This window comes from Bison bison, unplaced genomic scaffold, assembly GCF_000754665.1.
Source record: "Bison bison bison isolate TAMUID 2011002044 unplaced genomic scaffold, Bison_UMD1.0 scf7180017864460, whole genome shotgun sequence".
NCBI classification, from domain to species: Eukaryota; Metazoa; Chordata; class Mammalia; order Artiodactyla; family Bovidae; genus Bison; species Bison bison.
This window is the reverse complement of record NW_011495022.1, coordinates 5,749,129-5,771,146: the sequence shown is the minus strand read 5'-3', so window position 1 is coordinate 5,771,146 and position 22,018 is coordinate 5,749,129. Positions and strand designations below refer to the sequence as shown.

Sequence of the window (22,018 nt, the reverse complement as noted above, 5' to 3'; positions counted from 1 at the left end):
CAACATTAAAAACAACAAAAAAGGAAGAAAAAACAGAAGGAAGGAAATAGACTTAGTGCTGCCAAATACCATCACTGAAAATCTTACAAAGACTGAATAGGAAGGAGCCTTAAAACCTTTATACCACATAGGGTTCCTAAGAAATAAATCTGAGGCACACTGGCAGGGCAGTATGAAATGCTTTCTACTGCCACTGGCCATATTGTACCTGTTCTGTGGGTAATTAGTCCTTCAGTTCCAAAGCTGTCAATCTGGCACCTTTCACGAGCACTATATTCACTTTAAATAAAACAAACAAAACAAAACAAAATTTATAATTCAAAGAACAAAAGAACTTAAAAACAAAAACTGTAAACTGAACCAACTCTACAGTTGTGACATGAACCAAAAAATAAGAAAAGTGAAGTACCAGTAATATTTTACAGTTTAAGATTCTGTTGAACTCTATATCATAACTTTATAAAGTTTAAACCAGATTAGGTACTTTTGTACTATGCAAGTAAACACTTAAATTTAAAAATTTCTTCACTCTATCAGTATTGAAAATTATATTACTTCATCTTGGTATTTAGTTTATTAAACTACACTTTACTACAGATTCCATACACACCCAATATTATGTCCTAAAATGTCTGAATAGCTAACTAGGAAAAAATAAGGAAAATGTGTGTTCATAATTATTAAAAATAAATAAAACAATTTACATATATGCACCATACCTGCAGTTGACCATTTAATGAACTCAAGTCTTCTGCTTTCTTCTCTAAAGACTGAACCCAGACTTTTCTCTTTTGTCGGCATCTTGAAGCTGCTGCTCTATTTCTTTCCAGAAACTTCCTCCTTTTTTCATCGGGATCTTCATTAGCTGCTCTTCTTCGACGACCAGTTGTATTTTGGGTCTGTGGAGTTGTGTGAGCTGGAGAAGCCTATAATAGACACAAATGAAAGTTTTTTATATTTGTACCTAGTGATTAAAATTAATATAATAGGCAGTAAAGGACTGCAAAGGTGAAACTGAAAGTCACTCAGTTGTGCCAACTCTTTGTGACCCCGTGAACTATACATTCCATGGAATTCTCCAGGCCAAAATACTGGAATGGGTAGCCTTTCCCTTATCCAGTGGATCTTCCCGACCGAGCAGTCGAACTGGGCTCTCCTGCATTGCAGCTGGATTCTTTATCAACCGAACTATCGGGGAAGCCCCTTGCAAAGGTGACAGGTACTAATTTTATTTTCTCTCATTGTATACATCAATATTCTGAAGCAATGTGCAAATCACCCTGTTGTTTAACAAATTCCTTGAAATAAATAAGCATTGCTAAACCGAGATTCTCACTATCACAGTGAATGTATTCTTTGTTGTTGTTCAGTCGCTAAGTTGTGTCTGACTCTTTGCGACCCCATGGACTGCAACACGCCAGGCCTCTCTGTCTTTCACTATCTCCTGGAGTTTGCTCAAACTCATGTGCATTGAGGCGGTGATGACATCCAACCATCTCATCTTCTATCACCCCCTTCTCCTCCTGCCTTCAATTTTTCCCAATATCAAGGTCTTTTCCAATGACTCGGCTATTTGCATCAGGTGGCCAAAGTATTGGAGCTACAGCATCAATATTCATACAATGAATATTCAGAGTTGATTTCCTTTAGGATTGTATTCTATTCTTTAACGTTTGTATAAATAATATTTTCATGTTTATAGACAGAATACAAAGAAATTGAAAAATGTAATACAAACGATGATGTACAGATCTTTTATTTTTCCAAGTGCACTTTTAAGCAAACATTATGTTATTATTCAGTGCTTTGATAATTATTAAGGTACTAATAAAAAATAACTTTTTATTTAAATTCACTATGGGAAACCATGGTTTCTATGCTATTTTTACAATAAAAACAGCATTAAACTGTAAATGTTTTTTAAAAATTGGTTTGTCTAAAATTAAGGAGTTGAAAGTACATACACATTTTAGTGTATTCAGCTTTTCTTCAGTTTCTGAAATTTGGGGTCAGTCTTTTTCTAAGGGTCAGGTTTATATAATTATTAACGCTCATTTTCCGGTAGGTAGAATCCCAGAGTCTAGATTTTCATTTTAATTGGTCCGCCTGCCCAGCAATATCAGCCAGACAGAAATCTTCAGTCATTAGTGATACTGTCCAGTGTTTAGGATTACAGGATATCTTCATGTCTCTCACAAATCCCCAAATAGTGCCACAAAACACCTGAATACAGGAGATACGATATAAACCCTTGGAAACAGTGCAAAAGAAAGCACTTTGTGGCCGTAGACACATGATCCAAAGTAGCAGCCTGAAAACAAATCTCTTGCCTCTACTTTAATGATGTAAACAAAAATTTCTACATTCTCTTCATCTATACCATAGGCAGAAATCTTTACGTTCTGCAGGTAATTAACCTGAATTATATATATCTCTACCTCTAACAAGGATTTGAGGCTACTTAGAAGCATATATTCTTCCTTCTCTCCCTTTTTCTATTGATTCATTCATTCTACTTCACTGAAAAATATGCAGGAACTATTTTAGTGATATAGCAGTGATAGACCAGATAAAAGTCCTGCTGTCCTGGAGCTTCATCCCAATACAATAAAGTATAAAAATATAAATAAAAACGAGATCCAGGTAAACTATAGTTAGTACAAGAAAGTAAATTACATTCATTTACTTTCTTTTAAATAAACTTTTAAGTATGTAAAAGCCATACTGAACTTGCCAGCCATAGATAAACAGCCATGAGCTGCATTAGGCTCATGAGCCAGTTGGCTAACCCTGAATTAAGACATAAGAACACATTCACTTTTCCTCTCTTTTGGCTCCTAGGTAAAGTTCTTGGTGGATGACAACCACAACTATTTCACTTTATCTTAAGTTTCACAAAGGTAAAAATACTGTTATCTAAACACCTATGCTTAGGAGGTAGTATTAAACTTGTTGTTCAGCTGTGTTTCTTTAATTGGAAAGTTTTACTTTTAAATGCTAATATTCTTTAAGTAGAGAAGAAAAAGGTCTAAATAGAGCTCTGAAACATTTAACAGAAATACAGTAATGCTTTACTGCAGACATATAGAAATAGCAATCATCTAATGGCCAGACACAAATTAGAGTGAAATGGGCCTCTAGTATAAACAGCTGCCATTAAACCTATCTGCGACTTTGGTGACATTTCACAAGTGTTAAATTCAAGAACTGTCTTATATCAGTAATATGGTTCATATATAAATTACTTGTTGAATACAACCAATAGTAAAATTTTCTTTAAATACTATTGATGGATACTATGCCATTTTAAACCAACATACAGATACTCTGAGAAACATTTACAGAGTGCCCTCAGCAGTAACAACTGCTTATTTATTTTTTATATGTTCAACTTTTATGTTGAGTTACCTTTTCTTAAGGCTTTTTAAATACACTTTTGAAATAAAAATTTGACGAGAAAATCTTTTCAAAGTATATAGTCATTGAAGTCACACTGTGTGGTGTTTTTTTTTTTTTTTAAAAGGAAAACTGAGAGATGAATGATAAAAACAACACACATACCGGTGTTTCTGTGGTGGATGTGGCTGGCTGTTGTAATGACTGTGGTCGAGATTCCTCTGATTGAGTCCTAACCAAACCACTACTGTGACCTTTGACAGTATCGCCGTTGGTAACTGGAGGATGTTGCTGGGTCAAAGCAGCTTTTAATCTCTGAAATGCAAATACCAATTAAAATAAAAATGCTCCCTGCTTTCTACCCAAATCTAACTCCCAACACACTTTTAGTTAACCAAATGAGACATTTGTTAATGAATACATAGGCTTTAAACTTAGTTTTGATTTATTATATTCCACTGCATTCCTAAATATCAGTAAGACAGATAAAAGGACCTTTGGGAAGCTTTCCTGAGTCTTTCTTGGCAACTTTTCCTCTCTTCTTTCTTTGGAAATAGCATAAAGGGGTAGATACTAGAGAAGAGCTTTAGACAAAATCCCCTACATCATTCTAATACAATTGTTTTCATTTACTTCAACTAAGAATAATCTGGAAAATCTGTAATTTATTTTCATCTGTGCATATCTTAATATCTATAACTGATTCAGATACCTTAGAAATGAGGTATATATTAAAAGACCACCAATATTTCTGCTTAAGCAAGTGTTCGTAGACATTTTCTACTGCTAATCATTGTAGATTCTGGGTGTGATTTGAAAAACAAGGTCAGTAGTGTAAAAAATGTTTTCTTGAGGTATAAGTTACGTACAGTAAAACGAAGTCTTTTCAGCATATATTTCTATGAATTTTAACAAGCACATACAGTTGTGCACCACCTCCTACAATGAGGATACAGAACAGGCCTATCACCCACCAAAACTTCCTCATGCTTCTTGTCACACTCTCCTCCCACCACAGTTGAGTCACTCAGTCATGTCCAACTCTTTAAGATCCCATGGACTATAGCACCCCAAGCTTCCCTGTCCATCAGCAATTCCCAGAGCTTGTTCAAACTCATGTCCAATGAGTTGGTGATGCCATCCAACCATCTTGTCCTCTGTCATCCCCTTTCTCCTACCTTGAATCTTTCCCAGTATCAGGATCTTTTCCAATGAGTCAGTTCTTTGCATCAGGTGGCCGAAGTATTAGAGCTTCAGCATCAGTCCTTCCAATGAATATTCAGGACTGATTTCCTTTAGGATTGACTGGTTTGATCTCCCTGCAGTCCAAGGGACTCTCAAGGGTCTTCTCCAACACCACAGCTCAAAAGCATCATTCTTCAGCGCTCAGCTTTGTTTATGGTCCAACTCTCACATCCACATATGACTACCTCCCACCACAGTCCCTGAAAACCCCAAGTCTGTTTTCTGATTTTCAAAGTTTTGCTTTTCCAAATATCATATAAATGGAATCATACAGTATATATAATAAGCCTTTTGAATCTGGATTATTTCCTTTAGCATAATGCACCTGAGATCCATCCCTGCTGCTGTGTTATCAGTAGTTTTTAAATCAGTTTCTAATAAACAGTATGTTGACTTTACAGATTCAGTCCAGCTCAGTTCAGTCGCTCAGTCGTGTCCAACTCTTTGCGACACCATGAACCACAGCATGCCAGGCCTCCCTGTCCATCACCAACTCCCAGATTCCACCCAAACCCATGTCCATCGAGGCGGTGATGCCATCCAACCATCTCATCCTCTGTTGTCCCCTTCTCCTCCTGCCCTCAATCTTTCCCAGCATCAGGGTCTTTTCCAATAAGTCAACTCTTTGCATGAGGTGGCCAAAGTATTGGAGTTTCAGCTTTAGCATCAGTCCTTCCAATGAACACCCAGGACTGATGTCCTTTAGAATGGACTGGTTGGCTGTCCTTGCAGTCCAGGGGACTCTCAAGAGTCTTCTCCAACTCTACAGTTCAAAAGCATCAATTCTTCTGCGCTCAGCTTTCTTTATAGTCCAACTCTCACATCCATACATGACCACTGGAAAAACCCATAGCCTTGACTAGATGGACCTATGTTGGCAAAATAATGTCTCTGCTTTTTAATACGCCATCTAGGTTGGTCATAACTTTCCTTCCAAGGCATAAGTGTCTTTTAATTTCATGGCTGCAATCACCATCTGCAGTGATTTTGGAGCCCAGAAAAATTAAGTCAACCACTGTTTCCCCATCTATTTGCCAAGAAGTGATGGGACCAGATGCCATGATCTTAGTTTTCTGAATGTTGAGCTTTAAGCCAACTTTTTCCACTATCCTCTTTCACTTTCATCATGAGGCTTTTTAGTTCCTCTTCATTTTCTGCCATAAGGGTGGTGTCATCTGCATATCTGAGGTTATTGATATTTCTCCCGGCAATCTTGATTCCAGCTTGTGTTTCTTCCAGCCCAGCGTTTCTCACGATGTACTCTGCATATAAGTTAAATAAGCAGGGTGACAATATACAGCCTTGACGTACTCCTTTTCCTATTTGGAACCAGTTTGTTGTTCCATGTCCAGTTCTAACTGTTGCTTCCTGACCTGCATACAGGTTTCTCAAGAGGCAGGTCAGGTGGTCTGGTATGTCCATCTCTTGTAGAATTTTCCAGTTTATTGTGAACCACACAGAGGCTTTGGCATAGTCAATAAAGCAGAAATAGATGTTTTTCTGGAACTCTCTTGCTTTTTCGATGATCCAGCAGATGTTGGCAATTTGATCTCTGGTTCCTCTGCCTTTTCTAAAACCAGCTTGAACATCTGGAAGTTCACGGTTCACTTATTGCTGAGCCTGGCTTGGAGAATTTTAAGCATTACTTTACTACTGTGTGAGATGAGTGCAATTGTGAGGTAGTTTGAGCATTCTTTGGCATTGCCTTTCTTTGGGATTGGAATGAAAACTGACCTTTTCCAGTCCTGTGGCCACTGCTGAATTTTCCATATTTGCTGGCATATTGAGTGCAGCACTTTCACAGCATCATCTTTCAGGATTTGGAATAGCTCAACTGGAATTCCATCACCTCCACTAGCTTTGTTCGTAGTGATGCTTCCTAAGGCCCACTTGACTTCACATTCCACGATGTCTGGTTCTAGGTAAGTGATCACACCATCGTGATTATCTGGGTCATGAAGATCTTTTTAGTACAGTTCTTCTGTGTATTCTTGCCACCTCTTCTTAATATCTTCTGCTTCTGTTAAGTCTATACCATTTATGTCCTTCATTGAGCCCATCTTTGCATGAAATGTTCCCTTGGTATCTCTAATTTTCTTGAAGAGATCTCTAGTCTTTCCCATTCTATTGTTTCCCTCTATTTCTTCGCATTGATCGCTGAGGAAGGCTTTCTTATGTTTCCTTGCTATTCTTTGGAACTCTGCATTCAAATGTGTGTATCTCCTTTTCTCTTTTGCTTCTCTTTTCACAGCTATTTATAAGGCCTCCTCAGACAGCCATTTTGCTTTTTTGCATTTCTTTTTCTTGGGGATGGTCCTGATTCCTGCCTCCTGTACAATGTCATGAACCTCCATCCATAGTTCATCAGGCACCCTCTCTAGCAGATCTAGTCTCTTAAATCTATTTCTCATTTCTACTGTATAGTCATAAGGGATTTGATTTAGGTCATACCTGAATGGTCTAGTGGTTTTCTCTACTTTCTTCAATTTCAGTCTGAATATGGCACATTAGGACACTAGAGATCATTTGCCCAAGGTCACAGAGCCATTAAGCTAGTTAAGATCCTAGATTTAAATCTGGATCTCCTTCTTTTCAAAGTGCAGTTTTTCCATGGCATCATGTTATGTATATTATCCTATCTCCCCCCACCAAAAAAAGAAGGGAAAAAAAAGAAAATGCAAAAATCAAGAAAGATAATCTAAGACTGGGTGGCTTGATGATTCGAAAGACAACTACAAGGGAATCCCCTGGTGGTCCAGTGGTTAGGACTTCGCTCTGTCCCTGTCATAGGCCCAAGTTCAATCCCTTGTCAGGGACCTAAGATCCAGCAAGCCAAGTGGTGTGAAAGACAACCACAAAGGATTCGGAATGCCAAGTCTGATACTGTAACCTCTAAAGCCATATCACCCCAGATTAGGTATATTTTCCCCATCTTTTCTGACTAAGTACTTCCTTATGAACTGCAAATAGCAGTTCATAAAGTCCTAGTTTCTTCACTGGTTAGCATACATAAGATATACTGTGTATATATATTAGCATACAAAATGTGTACAGCTGAGAAGATACTTTACTGTTTAGAAATTAACTCTGTCTCAAACTATCTGAACAAACTATCTGTAAAACTGGGAACAATGACAACTTCCTTGTAGGGCTGAGGTAAAGATTAAATATGTAAAACTTCAGTTCAGTTCAGTCGCTCAGTCGTGTCCGACTCTGTGACCCCATGATTCGCAGCACGCCAGGCCTCCCTGTCCATTACCAACTCCCGGAGTTCATTCAAACTCACGTCCATTGAGTCGGTGATGCCGTCCAGCCATCTCATCCTCTGTCGTCCCCTTCTCTTCCTGCCCCCAATCCCTCCCAGCATCAGAGTCTTTTCCAATGAGTCAACTCTTCACATGAGGTGACCAAAGTACTGGAGTTTCAGCTTTAGCATCAGACCTTCCAAAAGAACACCCAGGACTGATCTCCTTTAGAAAGGACTGGTTGGATGTCCTTGCAGTCCAAGGGACTCTCAAGAGTCTTCTCCAACACCACAGTTCAAAAGCATCAATTCTTCTGTGCTCAGCTTTCTTCACAGTCCAACTCGCACGTCCATACATGACGACTGGAAAAACCACAGCCTTGACCAGACGGACCTTTGTTGGCAAAGTAATGTCTCTGCTTTTGAATATGCACATATGCAGATGACACCACCCTTATGGCAGAAAGTGAAGAGGAACTAAAAAGCCTCTTGATGAAAGTGAAAAAGGAGAGTGAAAAAGTTGGCTTAAAGCTAAACATTCAGAAAACTGAGATCATGGCATCTGGTCCCATGGCAAACAGATGGGGAAACAGTGGCAGACTTTATTTTTGGGGGCTCCAAAATCACTGCAGATGGTGACTGCAGCCATGAAATTAAAAGACGCTCACTCCTTGGAAGGAAAGTTATGACCAACCTAGTAAACTTACCTGAGTCATATAAGGATTTCTTAATTTTTTATCAGCTTCCTTACCTTTTTCAAAAATATCTATTGAGCCCTCTATTTTCATAGTTCAGGTGTTAGGGTACGGACACCAAAGAATCACAAGAGTTCCTTTACTTTTGTATTTTCAAAATATACTTAGGAAAAAAAGTACTCAGGGATCATCTTAAGGACAGGTTTAGCTCAGTCTGGAGCTAAATATTTAAAATTTTAAATTAAAATTTTAATATTTAATATATTAAATTAAAAAATATATAATTTATTTATTTGACTATGCCAGCTCTTAGTTGCAGCATGCAAACTCTTAGTTGTGGCATGTGGGATCTGACCAGGGATCAAACTTGGGTCCCCTGCATCGGGAGCGCAGAGTCTTAGCTACTGGACCATCGTGAACTCCTCCAGATGTATTTTATTTTGGAAAATATATTCTCAAGACCACATGGTACACTGCATCTTTCAGAATCCAGATTAAGATTCCCAGTTCCATTTTTTCTTCCTTCTCTTATGCTATGCTAAGTCACTTCAGTCGTGTCCGACTCTGTGTGACCCCATAGATGGCAGCCCACCAGGCTTCCCTGTCCCTGCGATTCTCCAGGCAAGAACACTGGAGTGGGTTGCTCACTTCTCCAATGCATGCGAGTGAAAAGAGAAAGTGAAGTCGCTCAGTCGTGTCCGACTCTGAGCAACCCCAAGGACTGTAGCCTACCAGGCTCCTCCGTCCATGGGATTTTCCAGGCAAGAGTACTGGAGTGGGGTGCCATTGCCTTCTCTGCCTTCTCTTATAAACAAGCAGAAATAACCACATTAGCAGCTAAGATTCAGGAAATTGGGACACTCATAACTGATGGGATAATGTGGAAGTGGATGGATTAAAACTAATTAGGTAGGTGACCAAAGTAGTACTTGGCTGTAGTTAGGAAGGAATACTTAAACTAAATGGTCAAAGAAGTGAAAGCAAAAAGAGAGGAATTTGAAAGTGTGGGTCATATAAACAGAAGGAGGAAGATCTGGGAAGGTGGTCAGTGTGCATAATTACATCTTTTATAAGCCAATCTATAATAGCGTTAGGTTAGGGCTTTCATTTCTGGATATAAAATGTATAAAAATATAAGTACTGGTTGAGATGTGAACCTTGGTAAATTATGTGTTGGTAAAACATTTTTAAGTCCTTAGGTAGAAAACAGAATTGAAGAGCATTTAAAGTTTTATAGTAAAGAGCTTAGCTCTTAGAATTAATGAAATACAGTAACTGCACATAGGGGAGTCTGAAGTACATAAACATCACTCTCTTGAATAATCTTTAGTAGGGCAAGTTACTACCTTATAGAGCACTTAAAAGCAGCATCAGTATTCATTCATTATCCTCTCTTGACTGCCCTAGGGTATACAGTACTCATCTAGTGAGGAAGCGCTAATGTTTGCTCCATGCTGTTACATTGATTACAATGGGTCTATCTTGGAAGTGTGCCACTGGATACAAAATGCAAGAAAAAGATTTTCAAGGGTTAATTAACACTGCTTTCAACTACAGATTTTTTTTTAAACTATAAATTTTTTTTAAACAAACATGTTTAAAAACAAATGTATGCTAAAAAAATTACAGTGGGTTAGGAGAAGAAAGTTGTCTAAACGGTGATTCATATACATTTTACAACTAATGTAAGGATATCTATAATCCACCCACATATATGTTGAGACATTTTAAAGAAGGGTAATTTGGTCCCCCCAAATTAATGAAAACATCTATAAATATGATAGATATTTATCTTACAACAGAATTTTGGAGCTACTCAATTAGTCCAATTACCATCTTACAGGTAAAGAAATTAAGGCCCCAAGAGTGAAGTTACTTCCCAGGATCACAGAGCAAGTTAGAAGCAGATCTAGGACCAGAAATTCTGTCTGTTGACTCCTGGTTCACTGAACAAACATATTTTAAACAAAAGGTTGAAAAGGTTTGAAAAAACTAGAGCTTTTGTCTCACATTAAGTATTCTTTTTTTTTTTTTTTAGTATTTATTTATTTAGCTGTGCTGGGTCTTAGCTGCAGCATGTGGAATCTAGTTCCCTGACCAGGGATCCAACCCCAGCCCTCTGCCTTGGGGGCACAGAGTCTTTGCCACTGGACCACCAGGGAAGTCCTAACATTAAGTATTCTAAGTATAGTTTAGTAACCATTAAGAGTATCAAACACTGGTCTGTCCATTACTGGATCAAAATTCTATCAATAGAGAAATCTAATGTAAGTAAATGAAGATTAAGTACTCAGAGAAATTATATAAGATTTAACAAGTCTATATTCTGTACAATGTACAATAAAAGCTAGGCATAATTTTAATTTTAAACTAAAGGAAAGAAAACGAAAATCTTTATTACTATGTTTCTAAGCAGACTAGTAATTTAATGGTAGAGTTACATTTTAGTGTTGTAAAATTCAGCTACTATGTTGAAAAACTTTTTGTCTTAAAGACTATGTCAATTAGAGTGAATGTAGGGGAAAAAAAAGTGAATATAGTCTTGTGCTGACCAATCTGATATCCATCTTAAGAGGTAATCTGCTAAAAATAATGTTATTCAAATTCTATGTTATATGTTGTACCCATGAAAGCAAATTTTTATCACATCTGTCAGTACCTGGTAGGAATAAACTACTCGATCATAGTTCAAAGAAAAAACACAATGTTCTCTAGAAACAATTTATGAAAAAGTCAGATCCATATTTCATAAGCACCACAAAAGCTCATCAGAGTAATAACCCTCCGTCTCCTGGGTGTTATCCTACCATCTGCTGCTCTATTACTTATCTTTATTTTGCAACTAATTAACAGCATAATCTTCTAAATTCAGCAAGTTAATTATCATTATTGTGGTCTTTGCAGCATCATCAGTCCTTGTGAAATCTTGCTCCCCACCCCCAGAGAACATATGAAAATGAAGTAGGTTGGGAAAGAGTCTGTTTCGTTGGAGTGGGCTCATTTGGTGTTTGCTCATTAGCTTGGCATGCAGAGGGAGGTCAGAAGAATTCTGCTGAACATGAGGCTCCATGCAGGGCCCAACTAAGTTAATGTAGGTTTCTGAACATTTGCCAAGATGCCCTCTGTCAGCTCTCAGTAGAAACCCCCTGCAGAAAACCTACCAGCTACCCACTGTGTGCAAAGATCTCTCTCAGTTTGTCACACAAGTCTTAAAGAAATGATTCTGGGGAATACATCTTAAATACTTAACTAAATCTTCTTAAATGAAACTCCTGGATGGTTAACATTTTCTTATTCAGATGAGTTACTTTTTGATTATAAATATTACATAGGAAATTTGTTTTTTTAGAAGAGTAATACAGGTAGCAAATATCTATGGTTTAATGTGCTTAAAGACAAACAAAACCCCTAAACTATATGTACATTTGGTGAGAGCCAGTGCAATTTTGTAGAAAACAGTAGATCCCAAGAATTTTCCTAGAGTATTAAAAAATACTGGGTAATCTTTTATTTGTGGACCCCCCCCAATACATTTTTACTTAAACTAAGTTTTTACTTTTCCAAAAACTCAAAGTTCTTAAAAAACAAAACAAGCACAACTTGTCCTGAAAGAATTTCTTCATAAAAAAAAAGAAAGATCTTTTTAAAATATTTGTAACAAACACAATGCATATAAATCTTCCAGTAAGCACTGGGCACGTGAAAACCAGGCCACCGCAAAAGCATCCTTGGCTATCTTAGGATACAAGTAAGTTTCTCTTCAGCTATAGTGTACTACTTATTGTTCTGTGTTCCAATGTTGCCATTTCTCAAACATTTTTTTTTTAACCACATTTTAGCAGAGTTACTATTGCTGTACTATTTAACATTAACAGACTGTGACCACAAAGGTCAAATAAATCCTTAGCAGAGATGCAGAATCAAACAGGGAGGATGTTTAAATATTTTCAAAGAGCTGAAAACAACAAAGCAAAATCCAATTGAAGCAGTTAAAGAAGAAATTATAATGTTTGCTGGGGGGCTTCAGACTGGTAAAAAGTCAGGAAAATTATTTAACATGTAACATGAATCTAGGGGATGTGAGCTGGGGACCATTCATTTGGAGAGAATGGAATTAAGAGTTCTATCACTGACAGAGAAAAGAATCCAATCCTATGATCATTTATCTGATCATTAAAAAACCTCTGTGCACTAGGATATGAATCTAGTCTCAACTTTCTCCCATTAGAATTATACAATTATTTATTTAGTAAATCTTTTTAGCCCCCTGATGCTTAATAAATTAAGAAAATCAATGACACTGACATTTTAATTCAAGTTTAGAAACAATCAAACCAAACCATTCAAAGTTCTAGCAACAGGAGAATGGATAAAGAAATTGTGGTATACTCACAGCAAAATACACAGCAATAAAAAGAAACTACAGAACATGCAACAACATGGATAAGTTTCACAGACATATACTTAACTGAATGCAAGAGTATATATTGATTTTATTTATATTGCTGGTGATAAATATTAACAGCTGGGGGAGATGGACTGAGGGAAGGAACATAAAGAAACGTGGGTAGATGTTAATGTTCTATACCATAATAGAGGTGAGTTACATGAATGCACTTAAATTGTACAGTTTAAATTGGTCCATTTCAATCTATGTAAATTTTACATTTAAGAAAGACTTATTAAAAAATAATTCAGTGACGGTAAGGAGTGGTCTGAGGAAGAACAACAGTTACATTGCTAATAACTGAAGCTGGGTGATGAGCACATGGGGATTCATTACAGAATCTTATTTACTTTGTATATAATACTTGAAATCTTCCATAACAAAAAGCTTAAAAAAAAGGAGGGGGGAGGCTAATTTCTGAATCTTTTTATTTAATTAAAAAATAGGACAATCTTATTTACTATCCCAATTAAAATAGGTAATCACCTAAATGTGGCTATTTTATATGTTAGCAATATTTTACTAAGAAATTTAATTGGACTGTTAAATTTAAGTGAGGCAATTTGTGACTCCCCATGCAATTTGGGGGGCCTTCAACCTATAACTGTGTTTCATACATAAATATGTGAAATACAGCTTTGGTATTTTTCAGTGTACAAGCATACAAAGTATTTTTATTCTTACTAATTAAATTTCTCAAATTTATTCAGTTATTCAGGGAAGCTTACTAGTTTCTATCTTATAGCCAAAAGTATTTCTTTAAATCTGATCTGTTCTTTACAAACTGTGGAGGGAAAAGTCCACTGAATATGTGAAAGTATTCTGAGATGCAGAGAACAACAACAGGATCTCTTTAACTTCTATTCTATTCTACATAGTTCTCACTAATTCATTTTTTCATTATACTAGTTACGTTAAGTAGGAAGTGTAAAACACATTCCTAGTGAAGGTCTTCTGCTAACAAATGAAAAAGATTCATCTTAGTTCCATGGCTTTGACCTAAACATGGTGTTACATGAAAAATTGTCCTCTTGGATTTTCAAGTTCTTTCACTATCATCAATAACCAGCTAATTTTAATACTCTTCAACCAACTATTATTTATTCAGACAGTATATAAGTTTTACTGTTAAAAAAAAAAAAGTTATCACATGCCAAATTCAGAATGATTATTTGCATTAATGGAGAATAGCAGTAAAAAATTTAAAGCCTTGCAATAATACATAATGGTTTTTATGTGTACAAATTTATAATGTCAGTGTAGTGCCCAGCATATAACTGAAACAAATAATAGGTGTCTAACAACTATCGATTGATTTTAGTTAAAAATTAGCTCTAAAGTGTGTTAAATTGTAGAAGGGAGAATTATTTTGATTTAAAAGAAAATTACCCCACTGATCCTCCCACCCCTTAGCAGCAGCTTCAGGTCATCTACTAAGAAGTTAGCAAGTAAGAAAGATTTGAGGCTAAGAAAGACCCCAGAAATCAAAGTTTAATCCCTTTATTTTACAGATGAGGAAAATGAGTCTCAGAAAAATTAAAGTGGCTTGTTTGGGGGTAGTGAACAGAAGAATTATGAGTAAAATGAAAATGTCTTCTGATTCCTACTCTATAGTTCACCCCTTAACATCGATTTCTTAGTGCTTGAAACACAAGTCAAAAATATGGTTTTCCTTTATATATAATGTTTACTAACCTGTATACTATTTCAGAATTTTTTCTTAATACTGTTCTACTCATTTGAATGACTGTTTAAAATCATTCATAATGTCAGTGCTGCCTTCAGATGATTACTTCTAGTTTCAGCTGCAATATCCCTAGCCTCCAGCAGGAGGAGTTTGCCTAAAAAGCCACATCAAACATCAGACAAACCAATGATAAAAACTAGAACTTTACTTCCAATCGATTCATTTGCTTTCAAGTACCAGTACCCTGTCACTATGCTAATTAAAACTTTCCTTTTCCAAACTTTCTGGTTCCCCTATAATGTAGTACAGGCCCACAAATTTATAAAATTTGATCTAAATTGTGCATCTGAAGTGGGCTTTAATTGAAAAAGCTAATTCAAAACAGAGTCAAGATATGTACAGAACAAATAAAATCTTGCTTACCATTTTTGCTTCTGACTGCACTGGTTGAGGAGAGGAAGGACCTGGAATTCCTGGAACGCTAGGCACCATGGTGACTGGTCGAACAAGCTATCAGAAGATATTGAAAAATAATTACTAGAAAATATATTCAAAATGAGATTTGTACTTTATTTGCAAAATGGCTGCTATAATAATTTACATAATAAGTATATATTAATATGTATATGACAATATATTACACATTAACAGAAAGTATATATTGTGTTGGCAAAAAAGTTCCTTCTGTTTTTAAAGTAAAAATAAGACACATCTTTCATTTTCATCAAGAACTGTATTGAACAACATATTCACTGTTTTGTTCCACTGCCTTCTGCCATTTTTCAGGCAAGTTAATGATTCTGTCTTCCCAAAACCTTTTATCTTTTTGAGCAAAGAACTGTTCTAGGTTCCTGTCATAATTTGTTTTAAAAATGCAATGTTTTCATTATCTTTCTAATCACATGTAGAAATGACAGTCAAGAAGGTTTTCTTCACTTCACTTACATGGAACACAAATATCAAAGTGATGATTAATCAAGCTGGTACAAATGATTTTCAGTGCTTGATTTGGATATTTTGAGTATGTCAGCTATCAAACTCATAAGATTGAGTGTTCTTAATTAATGCCTCGATTTGATCACTATCAACTTCAACAGGACTACCCAACCATGGGGCATCATCCAGCAAATCTCCAGCACAAACTTCACAAACCACTTTTGACACGTTCTATCAGACACAGCACCTTCTTCATTTACTACACAAATCTTTTTTATTTTTTGCATTTCAATTGTGTTTTTACTTTTCTTGAAATAATAAAGCATAAATGTGTTGAAAATGTTGCTTTTTCTTTCATCCTCAATATTAAAATGGCTATAAATAATTCACCGATTTCAATTTTTTTTTTAAAAATGTACACTAATACGACAGCTGTCACAATACAATCTAACAAAATTGTTTCAAATGAAGTTAAAGACAACTGAGTGCTACTAGAGCCATCTCATGGGGAGGGACTGAATGAACTTTTTGGCCAACCCAATATATTAATATTTATATTGTAATATAAATATAATAATTGATAAAATTGAGACTGCAGAATCAGAAAACTTCAGAAAACTGTATCTGAACCCTTAATGATCTTAATCCTGACTTATCCTTCAAAACTTGTCAATTTTTCTGAGACATTCATTTTTAATCTTCAATTCTCATAATTTATTTTTAATAATTCCTTCTTACAGAAACTAATAATATTCACAGTGATGCAAAATTTCTCATAGATCTGTCACACCTCCATTTTGAATGAGAAAGAATGTTAAAACTTGTATAACTAGGCATAAAAAGTAATTTCAACAATGAACTTTGCTTTTCTAAAATATATACATATAAAATTTATAAAATATATACATGAAAGTTCTTTAATACATTAAATACAGCATAATGACAAAGGAGAACCTGATTACCTCTAGTAATTTCACTAATACTACTACTTAACAGATTTTCCATCGTCTTTTGCCTTTAAAAAAAACATAATATCAACAGTGAATGATTAGTTATTGTATACTAAAGTATATCTCTTTTTCATTTCAGTTTCTCTCACTGCAGTTACATTTAACAGGATACCATATAAACCCAGATACAAGAATGCTTCCCCATCAAAAATATCCGGAGAAAAGAGAGAGTAGTCACCTTATATTTGAGTCCTTATAAAACTCTCAAATAATGCATTTTGAACTACAAAGTTCCATTTGAAGACAACACATTACCTTGATTTTGTGGAAATATCTGAAATATTACAATCAATGCTAATTTTGGATACTTAGAAAGGTCACTTTAGTTAATAAAATAAATATTTAATAGTAATTTTAGTTAATATTCATGAGGATATAATCTCACCAAAAGTGTAAAGAGCATTTTAAAAATAATTTTTAAGAACTATACAATAAATGATTATATTGTACTGACCAGAAATATCTATCTACAAGGTGATAAAAAGAGACTGTATTTTTGAGTATCAGGACTTGATGTAAGATTTCCAGGATTATAATAGTAGATTCAAAAAGTGTTACACTGAAATTATTTAGATGAGGATGAAAATAATGTGTTTCGGAAAACTTTGTGAGGCTCCTTAAAAAGTGGTTCTAATGACAAAAACTTGAATGTTGAAGACACACTTGAAGATTCTGTTATTTTATGAAATGTGAGAATAGAAAAAAAAGCATTATTTGTAACATATTATTCAGAAGAATGTGCCTTTAAATACTCACTAAGTTACTGAATAGTATAAGTAGATATTTAACTACTATGTCTTTCAACATTATATAATTAACATGCCCTTCAAAAAACTTCTTTTTGATCTTCTCATTAGGAAAAGTGGAAACTATCTACTGTCCATTCTAGTAGACCATTTAGATTTTCACATGCTTGGGAAAGCAAAGGAATTCCATAAACCCAACATGATCATAAAAGTTCAGAATGCTTTTATAAACGATTTCTCTAATAATCAAAATAACATGAAGTTACCTGATAAATGTTCCAGTATAAATATCTTCTTACAGAACAGAAATCTATGTTAATATTTGAATTCTACAAATCTAGCAAATTGAAATGGGTTGAAGAAGGAATTAGTTTTTTTTTTAGTTTCAACCTTAAGTTTATTTTTTAAATTTATTTTGTAATTGAAGGATAATTGCTTTACAGAATTTTGCTGGTTTCTGCCAAACAGCAACATAAATCAGTCATAGGTATACATATGTCCCCTCCCTTTTGAACCTTAGGAATTAGTTCTTAATTACTAAATTATTAGTTCTTAATACTAAAAATAAAAGGAAAACAATTAAGATTTCGAGGATTGAAAAACGTTACTTATCCAGTTTGTTTGCCTTGAAAGATTTACGCGATCACAGTAAATATCAATGAGTAAATATTACTCAACATTAAGTATTTTGTTGAACTCAGTTTCACAAACCAATCAAGCAGCCCCAAGTGTATTTTCTGATTATAAAGATCAGTTTTCTATAAAGAAAATATTAAATAGTCTAAAAACTTACTGGAACTGCAGCTGGAACATGCACATTAGAACTTGTGATTGATGCAGGAATAGCAACAGGCATGGTTTGTCCATTAGGAAGATGTAACAGAAGAGGAAATGGGCCTGGTACAGGACTAAGGAAAACAAAAGAAGGGCAATTAGAAAAAAGAAATCCATATCAATGATGTCTAAAAAATATAAAAGTATTTTTACTATTATAATTTAAAAATAAATTTTCCAGAGACATCTAAAAAATTAATAAACATAACAGAAGAGAAACAGAGAACAGACAGGTGGTTGCCAGAGGGAAGGGAATGGAGGGATGAGAGACATTAAGAGGTACAAACTTCCAGTTGCAAAATAAATGAGTCACAGGAATGAAATTCACAGTGTGAGGAATATAATCATTAATAATGTAATATCATCTCTGTATGGTAACAAAGGTGGTCAGAAGATACAAACTTATAGTTAGAAGATATATAAGTACTAGGGATGTAATGTGGTGTGCTCAGTCATGTCTGATTCTTTGCAACCCCATGGACTATAGCTGCTTGCCAGGCTCCTCTGTCCATGGAATTTTCCAGGCAAGAATCCTGGAGTGGGTTGCCATTTCCTTCTCCAGAGGATCTTCCTGGCCCAAGGATTGAACCAGCATCTCTTATGTCTCCTGCACTGGCAGGTGGGTTCTCTACCACTAGCGCCACTTGGGAAGCCCTAAGCGTTCACTGTACATCTCAATAAAACTAGAAGAAAAAAAACGAACAAGAGGTCAGCCCAAGGAAAATGCCCATGTGACAGATGCAAACTTGATACCATTTCTCATAAAATGAACAAAATACCCACAAAAAATCATACATGGTATATATACACTGCTCAAGTAATTAAACAAAAATTTCTGAACCACTGCAAAGCACACTGTAAAATTTAATTAGTTTTAATTGCATCTTAAATGTACAATGTATGTAAGCAGTGTAGAAAAAAAGAAAAAAAATGGGAAAAGCTACGAATTTACTTAGAGAACAATCTGCAATATATTAACTGAGAAAAATTCTTGTCAGAAAACTCTTGAGAACTCCCTGTAAAAACTGAAAGAAATGTTTTGTGTTAGTCGCTTAGTTGTGTCTTACTCTTTGCAACACCATGGACAATAGCCTGCCAGGCTCCACTGTCCATGGGATTCCTCCAGGCAAGAATACTGGAGTGGGTAGCCATTCCCTTCTCCAGCGGATCTTCCTGACCCAAGGATCAAAGCCGGGTCTCCTGCATTGCAGGCAGATTCTTTACCGTCTGAGCCACCAGGGAAGCCCTGAAAGAAATGTTATCTAGTGATAAAGATAATCTTGTGTGTTTTGTGTAAAATAGCATGAAAATAAGAGATCATCTTAAAATCACAATGTTTAATTTGTCTTTAAAATTAGGCACTGTATATGTTTTCTAATGTGTTAGAAAACATTTATATTAAAAAAAAAATTACCCGAGTATTTTTTCCAAAAATAAAAGCATGCAAAAATGATTAACACACACACAAAACTAAGGCCACAATTAGAATAATTAAATGTCTTAGGAAAATCATGACAAGAAAAACTTAACAATTCATAAAATTCAATGACTGGCCCAAATCACTTACACAATTGGCCTGTTGGAGGACGGTGCCTGGGTGATTACAGTACTTGAGGTTGGTGAAGGTACTGCCTGCTGAATAATGACACTTGAGTCAGAACTTGTAAGCAGCACATTGGGAACTTGTAAAGATGCTGGACGAACAATAGCTGATGTGGGCTGTGCAGTTTGTGCCAATGGTACTTCCTATTTAGTAATGAGATGGAGAAACAATGAAATTTAAAAATCCAAGTCAATTCATGTACCTTTATGAAAGGAATATAACACATCTCTTAAAAAAGCCCCACAAACTTAGTACTTAGTATCACCCCAAAATATATTAATATTTATTTAAAGTTAATTAAGAGAAAATACAGTACTTTGGCCACTTCATGTGAAGAGTTGACTCATTGGAAAAGACTCTGATGCTGGGAGGGATTGGGGGCAGGAGGAGAAGGGGACGACAGAGGATGAGATGGTTGGATGGCATCACCGACTCGATGGATGTGACTTTGAGTGAACTCCGGGAGTTGGTGATGGACAGGGAGGCCTGGCGTGCTGCAATTCATGGGGTCGCAAAGAGTCGGACACGACTGAGCAACTGAACTGAACTGAACTAAAGAGAAAATTGTAGAAGTAGTTGTTTCAAATGCAATGTTAATATTTTAATTTAAAAAACATCTGAGTGGTTTTTTCAGTATAACTTGTTTTACCATCAATCTAGAAATAACTTAGGCTGGGCAACTTGGCTATATAACTCCATGAGAATTCTAATAAAAAATAAAACTACAATTCCATGCTCATGGAAGTACAGAACTTAAAATCCAGATGGGACTTCCTTGTCCTACTCCATCATTATATTGTATAAAGAAGATATAGGTCCAGGAGACTCTTTTATAGTTGATATAAATTCAATAATAGAAATGTTAAAATTTTTTTTTAAGTAATACAAATGTTTGCTAATTTCAGGTAACTATCTCTACATTACCAATAATTTCTCTATATCAAAAGGTGAAGTAATATTAATACCTTGAATGTAAAACTAAACTACTGGAGTAAGATCTTTCCAAAGTAAAGAAAAACACGGAACCTTATAGATGGGTCTTTTCCCCAGTTTACAGATTAGAAAACAGGTTATCCAGAACTCCATAACTAGAATAAAAATTGGTCCACCATGTTCTTTGAATTTGCCTTTATACTGCCATTTATTCTCAGAATTTTATTAAGCTACATAGGAAGAAAGATAAAACTAGTACTACTGGAACTTTGTTTACTTGACAAATTTGAGAAATTACAACATGCCCTGAAGGACTAGTAGGAAAAGAGACAGTACACAAGTAAAACAAACAAGAAAATTTTGGACAATAATGTGTTATAGGCTAACAGTATAAATATAATATCAATAAATCATGAGAGATTAACTGAGGGAAAGTTGGAGTTGGCTACTTTAGATAGTATAGTGAGGTAAAGTGAGCTTCTTTGAAAAATGGCATTTGAACTGGTACTGAAAAGATGAGGAGTGCATTCTAGGGAGAAGGAAGCAATACCAAGAGCAATGTCTTTGAGGGAGGAAAAAGCTTAGAATATCTGATGGACACTATCACAGAAAAGGCATGAGGTGAGGCTGGATAAGAACACAAGTCTAAATCAATGATGGCTTATGGAAGAAGTGTGAGTTACCTTAAACGCAAAGGCAAACCACTGAAGGATTTTAAGCAGAGAAGTGACATAATATATTAAAAAATATACATCCTAGCTTCCCTGGTGGCTCAGCTGGTAAAGAATCCACCCGCAATGCAGGAGACCTGGGTTCGATCCCCGGGTTGGGAAGGTCCCCTAGAGAGGGGAACAGCTACCCACTCCAGTATTCTGGTGAGTGACTTTCACTCACATACATATATATTCAGATATACATGTACATGTATTCTGTATATGCTTGTGTTTGGATACTTTCTGCATATTTGTTACATTTCAATTAAAAATAAAAAGAAAAACAAAGCCACCAATTAAGAAAAATATACAGCCAATGGAAAATAGGTTGGAGATGGAAGTAGAAAGTCCTGGTAATTGTTAAAAGTTATATTAACTGAACAATATATTAACAAATAATTATTAACAGTTATTAGAAGGTAACTGTTAATTATTCAAGTAAAAGATGATTTGGACTACAGTTGTGACAGTGAAGATAAAACAGATAAATTAAGGATATATTCAGGAAGTAGGTTTGGTAAGATATGCT

The 22,018-nt window shown here is 35.4% G+C and overlaps 1 protein-coding gene across 4 annotated transcripts in view; it reads right to left on the bottom strand.

Annotated features, from left to right (window-relative positions):
* ATF2 (activating transcription factor 2) overlaps positions 1–22,018 on the bottom strand; it is an 83,469-nt gene that overhangs the window by 17,997 nt on the left and 43,454 nt on the right. For 3 of the 4 annotated variants that reach the window (XM_010859800.1, XM_010859799.1, XM_010859802.1), the window contains 5 exons: positions 19,808–19,986; positions 18,200–18,314; positions 15,138–15,224; positions 3,562–3,711; positions 720–926 (listed from right to left, as the gene is read on the bottom strand). In XM_010859800.1, coding sequence (XP_010858102.1) covers positions 720–926; positions 3,562–3,711; positions 15,138–15,224; positions 18,200–18,314; positions 19,808–19,986 — 738 coding nt within the window. The remainder of the gene's footprint in view (positions 1–719; positions 927–3,561; positions 3,712–15,137; positions 15,225–18,199; positions 18,315–19,807; positions 19,987–22,018) is intronic. The other variant, XM_010859801.1, reaches the window with a different exon arrangement.